The sequence below is a fragment of the Bison bison genome, unplaced genomic scaffold, assembly GCF_000754665.1.
Source record: "Bison bison bison isolate TAMUID 2011002044 unplaced genomic scaffold, Bison_UMD1.0 scf7180017864203, whole genome shotgun sequence".
Taxonomy (NCBI): domain Eukaryota; kingdom Metazoa; phylum Chordata; class Mammalia; order Artiodactyla; family Bovidae; genus Bison; species Bison bison.
Window position 1 is genome coordinate 4,173,281 of NW_011494775.1, and position 7,793 is coordinate 4,181,073.

Here is a 7,793-nt window from a genome sequence, read left to right on the forward strand (position 1 = left end):
CCACTAGCTTTGTTCATAGTGATGCTTTCTAAGGCCCACTTGACTTCACATTCCAGGATGTCTGGCTCTAGGTGAGTGATCACACCATCGTGATTATCTGGGTCATGAAGATCTTTTTTGTACAGTTCTTCTGTGTATTCTTGCCATCTCTTCTTAACATCTTCTGCTTCTGTTAGGTCCATACCATTTCTGTCCTTTATCGAGCCCATCTTTGCATGAAATGTTCCCTTGGTATCGCTGATTTTCTTGAAGAGATCCCTAGTCTTTCCCATTCTGTTGTTTTCCTCTATTTCTTTGCATTAATCGCTGAAGAAGGCTTTCTATCTCTTTTTGCTATTCTTTGGAACTCTGCATTCAGATGTTTATATCTTTCCTTTTCTTCTTTGCTTTTCACTTCTCTTCTTTTCACAGCTATCTGTAAGGCCTCCCCAGACAGCCATTTTGCTTTTTTGCATTTCTTTTCCATGGGGATGGTCTTGATCCCTGTCTCCTGTACAATGTCACGAACCTCATTCCATAGTTCATCAGGCACTCTATCGATCAGATCTAGGCCCTTAAATCTATGTCTCACTTACACTGTATAATCATAAGGGATTTGATTTAGGTCATACCTGAATGGTCTAGTGGTTTTCCCTACTTTCTTCCATTTAAGTCTGAATTTGGCAATAAGGAGTTCATGGTCTGAGCCACAGTCAGCTCCTGGTCTTGTTTTTGCTGACTGTATAGAGCTTCTCCATCTTTGGCTGCAAAGAATATAATCAATCTGATTTCAGTGTTGACCATCTGGTGATGTCCATGTGTGGAGTCTTCTCTTGTGTTGTTGGAAGAGGGTGTTTGTTATGACCAGTGCATTTTCTTGGCAAAACTCTATTAGTCTTTGCCCTGCTTCATTCTGTATTCCAAGGCCAAATTTGCCTGTCACTCCAGGTTTTTCTTGACTTCCTACTTTTGCATTCCAGTCCCCTATAATGAAAAGGACATCTTTTTTGGGTGTTAGTGCTAAAAGGTCTTGTAGGTCTTCACAGAAGCGTTCAACTTCAGCTCCTTCAGCATTACTGGTTGGGGCATAGACTTGGATTACCGTGATATTGAATGGTTTGCCTTGGAAATGAACAGAGATCATTCTGTCGTTTTTGAGATTGCATCCAAGTACTAAAGGGATAGGTAGCAGCAAGACCACAAGGAACAAGACCACATGGTGCTATAACTCTGAAATCAATCAAAATCATAGAATTTTACCAATTTTAATTTGACAAGATTCCTCAAAACCAAGGAAGGAACACGAGAGCACTAAGTAAAGAAATGTAATAGGTCAATGGTTTTCAAATTCAGAGTTGTTTCCATTAATGAATTATGAAATCAGTTTAAGTCACAAACTGTTTTTGAAACAAAGTAAAATGGAAAACACCAAACTATGTAAGATATCATAAAACTCTGACTTCTATTTAAGTATGCAGGCATGTACCAGCTTACTTAGTAACTGTATTTCTTAACTATAGTTTATGGCCAAAAAAAATTGACAAAGATAAACTCAGAAAACTAAGTGCAACGTTTAAAAATAGCACTGGGATACCAAAAGCAAATATTCCCAAAATGTATCTAAAAATCTGAGAAAATTAAGTCCTTAAGAAGGGTTTCAGGTTAAATATGCTCAGAAAATGTCATTTATTCCTTTTGCCAGCATCATAATATGCACTAGCTTTTTAACAACTATGCAGTCTTGCAGGAAAGATTTAATTTTGCAAAACTTAATCTGACCAGCTTTTTTTTCCTTCTTCTAGTTAAAGCAAAATATCTGATGGCTATCACTCTTCTAGTTAAAGCAAAATATCTGATGGCTATCATTCTTTAGAAGACACACAGAAAAATGCCAAGCTAAAGATTGGAGTCAATGAAGGTATGTTTAAATAATTCTCCCTAAAATCATTTAGGAATGCAAATGCAACTCTGATATTAGTATATCACACTCAACACCACCTTTTAAAGATGTCACTTAGATTAAAGAATAAATGCTGGTCCACAAATCGTAACACCTCGGTTCTAGGACAAAGTCTTTTTAAGTTAAAGACTTCGGTCAACTTAACCTTTCTGAACATCTGTAAAATGAAAAAACTATCTGCTTCCTTGAGGAGGGAAAAGCGAAGAAGCATGGTAAAGCTAAGATACAAAAATGACTCAAAAATTCTAAAATATAACTTTAACATAATTCATTCTTATTATCACATTTCTTTTTAAGATTTTAGAAGCAATCATTATAGAAAACACTAAAACAAAGAATCACTTCTACATTATTAAATCATTCAATTCCAAAAAACCAAAAAAAACTGAATGTTCCTTTTATATCTACCTGCTCACTGATTCCTGTTCCTCCATAAACACAGACCACTCTAAGGCCCAAGGTCTTTGAAAACTTCTTACATTCTTTAGTAATCTGTAAAGCCAGTTCTCGAGTTGGAGTCATGATGACAGCTGAAAAGATAAATATGTCAAAAGCCTAACCACCAAAATTCTTAAGGCTAATCTTTAAAGTGTTAAATTTAACCTCTGCAATCAAGTTCAGAGCTTAGTCTAATTTTTGTTTTAATTTGTTTTATGTACCTCTGAAAATTCTATTTCAAAAGTTTTATAATAGCAGAGACTGTGGTGAAGGATAATTTTAAGTAGATTTTAAGAACATGCTATAGGAAGATAAATCAGAGTTAAATGCCTTACTCAACCATCAGGAAAATACTTGGTTGAAAAGAATGCAAATCAGTCTCAACTGCAAATCACAGAGCAAAGATAATCAAGTGACTCACTGTGCTGCAGAGCCATGCCGTGGCTTCCGGAAACAACCTGGGTCTGAGGGGCACAGACAGAGGAGAGACATACTGTGCCCTCTGTTGCCAAGAGAGGAGCTGAACAACTTTCCAAAACCCTATTCAAATTTGGAGAAGAGATCTCTGCCAAATGAATCAAGAAAACTGAATCTGAAGACCTAATCCTGAATCAAACACTGGCACTATAGCCTTTTAAGGCCAAAAAAACAAAAGCAAAAACAAAAATACACTTCCCTGCAATCTTCTATGTTGAGTTTATAGATCCACTCATATGGGCTAAGAACAAACCTCAACATAAATAAACAGATAGATGCACGAGGATTCTACCTGCCGAGTCAGAGTTTAAAAATTGAGCTGTGCCAGGAGAGGCTGTTTTTGTACTTCTGAGATGTCACTCCAGAGCTCTGAAGAGTCTCACTCCACCTGCTGGTAAGGGGAAATCAGCCCCAAAGTGCCAAATTTATAGAGGAACTGTACATAAAGACATCTTTATTGTTACACTTATTACAAAGCATCAGGTCTTTCTGATTAACTGACAAAGTTGTTATCTGAAAAAATAGTTTAATGAAAGGAACTGTACCTATTGGCCCCTCTCCTTCTTCTAAAGATCTCTGATCCATGATGTGTCTAAACATGGGCAACAGAAAGGCAATGGTCTTTCCACTTCCTGTCTTGGCAATACCAATCAAATCTCGTCCAGACATTATCGCAGGAATCGCCTGGGTTTGGATTGGCGTGGGCTTTTCATAACCATGCCTTAAAAAGCAAACCATAGGAAGACAACAGTAAGGACTGTGGTGATCTTTAGGCTCTCACACTGTAAGTTTTCCAAAATGTATATCCATATAATGAGATTTTTATTTGGCAAAAAGGAATGAAGTACTCAGACATTCTACATCATGGATGATGTAGAAATATTTGAAAATACTATGCTAATTGGAAGAAGCCAGTCACAAAGGACTATATATAAGTACGATCTAATTTATATGAAATGTCCAGAATACACAAATCTATAAAAAGTAGTAGGTAAGAGACTGCCTTGTGTGTAGAAGAGAGAAAAATGAATACTAATAGATCCAGGCCTCTTTTGGGTTTGATGAAAATGTTCTAAAATTAGATTATGGTAATGACTACACAACTTCATAAATATAATGAAAATCGTAAACCAAAGGGTAAACTTTATGGTATGTAAATCATATCTAGAGAAAGCTGTTTAACAAAAATCAGTATTTTCCATTAGAGTGAAAATGTATGTAACAGGTTATCTTCTGTAGCAAGATATTGAAAAATGTGGACAACCGCTCAACACTTACTTTTTTAGAGAATTTAAGATCTTCATAGAAATTCCACACTGAACCCAAGATTTAATTGGTTTGGGGCAACCTTTCCCCTTGACAGTAATGCCCTCCATTTCCAACCGAAATACATTCACCTCTACAAAACAAAATCCAGATTAGAAACTCTTAAATATTGTTCTGTTAGTGCCCTCTACTTTTCAATGAGGCATGGTAAGATTAAGAATCAATTCTTTTTTAGTGTTCCCAAAGATAATTCCATATCAAAGCTCCAGGACAATGCACTGAACAGCTCTGACAAGTGATTACTGTTGCAACCAACTAGGAACAAAAGAAACACCCCAATTTCTACAATTTGGTTATTTTGACTTAAATTCTAACAGCAATAAAAGAACAGTGATTCACAAGTAATACAACTACTTGTTCTTTAAGCAAGGGTTGCCCATATCATGCTTTTTCCGTCAATATCACACAGCTTCATATCGGTTTCTAATTCTCAAATAAGAGAAAAACGTAACAATACTCTACTTGCTAACTTCACATGAAGAGTATTTTCAACCCTAAAAAGCTCAACCACATAAGCCAAACTAATTTTTGCTCTTTTTTTTAAAATGTTTCCCAAAACACACTAATTTCTATTTCTAATCATTGTGGATGTAGTCGTCTCACTCTCCAGAATGATTTCTCATGTTCTAGTTCACTCTCATTTCTCCAGGTAAGTCAGGCACATTTCTCCTACTCACCCATCAACTTACAGGCCTATCAACATGCCTCCCAGGCAAGGTGAAGTGTATTTCCCCCATTCCCAAAATAACCGATCAATGAATAAACAAATTTTACCCTCTAGAGACATTTTTGCCAATTCTGGAACTTCAACATAGAAGTTTTTTCTGAATGGTTCATATTCAATTTTTCCATGATCCACTGGTTCTAGAAGCTTTCTCTGCTTTGTCTGGTAACCTGTAAGAGCTGTCTGAAGATCAACTTCTTCCTCCTCTGAAGAATACTGTAACAAAAAGAGAAAAATTAAGAGCTAAATCTATTACTATATTTCTATGGGAAGAAATATTTCTAACTTTAAAAATGTTCCACTCCTAGAAAATATTCTTTTCCTCTTCTTTTATTTTCTGAACTTTCTAACTTAGCTTATTTTCTCTTTGCCATTATAGAAAGCTATAGTAACAATATAAAGCTAAAACAAAAAACTAATTCTAACATAGCTTTAATGAAGTTCTGCTATAGTTTTCTCTATATAAATCATTACAATGAATGTTAATAGTAAAAAATTTCATTCTGTCACTTCATTTCTTCTCTCCCTATTCTATGCCTGGGATGTACTGATGAGGGACAAGGATGAATCAAAATTTGGCCTATCCGTGTGCAGGAACACAGATGAACCTAGAGAACATCATACCATGTGAAGTAAGTCAGAGAAAGACAAATATCATATGATATCACTTAAATGTGGAATCAAAAAAGTAATACAAATGAATTTATTTTCAAAACAGAAACAGACTCACAGACATAGAAAACAAACTTCTGGCTATCAAAGGGGAACAGGAAAGGGGAGGGATAAATTAGGAATGTGGGATTAACAGATACAAACTACTATACATAAAGTAAGCAACAAGGATTTACTGTACAATGCTAGAGACCTGGGTTCAATCCCTGGGTCAGAAAGATCCTGTCGAGAAGGGAATGGCTATCCACTCTAGTATTCTTGCCTGGAGAAATCCATGGACAGAGGAGCCTGGTGGGCTACAGTCCATGGGATAGCAAAGAGTCAGACATACTGAATGACTAACATTTTCACTTTTCACACTTTCAAAGGGAATTACATGCAATATCTTGTAATAACTTATAATGAAAAAGAAACTAAAAATACACATGTGTGTGTATAACGGAATCACTTTGCTGTACACTTGAAACTAACACTATATTGTAAATCAACTATACTTCAATTTTAAAAAAAAGCAGGTATACAAGAGGTCAAAGAGGTTAAAATGTTCTACTAGTTTGGATATCTGGCTACAATACTGTTGAGAAAAGCAAGAATTTCTCCTAAGAGTAAACTGCGTAACTGAAAAGCACACCTCCATCAATGCTTTCTTATAAACACTCATAGGATGGCATCATGTGCTGTGTGCTCAGTCGTGTCCGACTCTCTGTGATCCCACGGACCACAGCCCACTAGGCTCCCTTGTCCATGGAATTCTCCAGGCAAGAATACTGGAGTGGGCTGCTGTTTCATTCTATGGTATCATGAACAAAGTTAAAAATTAAAGAAGAATTACCTCCATGGCATCCTGGTCATTCTCCATTAGCTCACCTTTCTTCTTATCAGAATCTACCACTGCTTTCTTGGTTGTGACAACTGTGACAACTTTTGTGACTGTTGGCCCAGACTTCTAAAAAAAGAATGTGAAATATTTTGCTAAAGTTGAAACACAAAGTATAAACCAAATGAAACAATGGTAACTGTAATAATTTATAATTTGAATTAACTTAGTTGTCAGTGACTACTAATGCAAAAACAAACAGTAGCCCACTTTCTCCTTACTTACTTAAATTTAAAAATGTAATACAATAGCATTATATTTCCTAACACATTAATACATAGGTAATTAGGTACATAGTATGTAATTTTATATAATATTATGTAATATATTTAAAAAATACTACCAAATAGTACTTTTCACTCATTCCACAAACCAAATACTATCCCAGGATCTTAAGATGAATCAATAAACAAAACAGGTAAAGATCACTGCTCTTGGGAAGATTTTAGAAGAAGGAACAAACAAACACAACACTGAATTATACAATTTGTCAATAAATTCTATTAAGAAAAAGAAAACCTAGACTAAAGAGGATCAGGAGTATAAAAGATGGGAGTGTTGGAAAAGGACCTACTGAGAAAGTAACAAGCAAAAACACTAAACAAAGATGGTAATAGTAATGATGACTTCTAAAAGGACATTTGCAGTTAAAATTTGCTAGTATCTCTGCTCTTCAGAAAAAGTACAGACACTTTTGAGATGCAGAAGGAAACAAAAACCAGTCAGAATGGCTGCGATCCAAAAGTCTACAAATAATAAATGCTGGAGAGGGTGTGGAGAAAAGGGAACCCTCTTACACTGTTGGTGGGAATGCAAACTAGTACAGCCACTATGGAGAACAGTGTGGAGAGTCCTTAAAAAACTGGAAACAGAACTGCCTTATGATCCAGCAATCCCACTGCTGGGCATACACACTGAGGAAACCAGAAGGGAAAGAGACACGTGTACCCCAATGTTCATCGCAGCACTGTTTATAATAGCCAGGACATGGAAGCAACCTAGATGTCCATCAGCAGATGAATGGATAAGAAAGCTATGGTACATATACACAATGGAGTATTACTCAGCCATTAAAAAGAATACATTTGAATCAGTTCTAATGAGGTGGATGAAACTGGAGCCTATTACACAGAGTGAAGTAAGCCAGAAGGAAAAACACCAATACAGTATACTAACGCATATATATGGAATTTAGAAAGATGGTAACAATAACCCGGTGTACAAGACAGCAAAAGAGACACTGATGTATAGAACAGTCTTATGGACTCTGTGGGAGAGGGAGAGGGTGGGAAGATTTGGGAGAATGACATTGAAACATGTAAAATATCATGTGAGAAACG

The 7,793-nt window shown here is 36.0% G+C and overlaps 1 protein-coding gene across 2 annotated transcripts in view; it reads right to left on the reverse strand.

Moving 5' to 3' along the window:
- DDX46 (DEAD (Asp-Glu-Ala-Asp) box polypeptide 46) overlaps positions 1-7,793 on the reverse strand; it is a 52,804-nt gene that overhangs the window by 31,077 nt on the left and 13,934 nt on the right. For both annotated transcript variants that reach the window (XM_010844498.1, XM_010844497.1), the window contains exons 7-11: positions 6,409-6,522; positions 4,955-5,120; positions 4,133-4,253; positions 3,400-3,575; positions 2,348-2,469 (exon numbers count right to left, since the gene is read on the reverse strand). In XM_010844498.1, the coding sequence (XP_010842800.1) occupies positions 2,348-2,469; positions 3,400-3,575; positions 4,133-4,253; positions 4,955-5,120; positions 6,409-6,522 (699 nt within the window). The remainder of the gene's footprint in view (positions 1-2,347; positions 2,470-3,399; positions 3,576-4,132; positions 4,254-4,954; positions 5,121-6,408; positions 6,523-7,793) is intronic.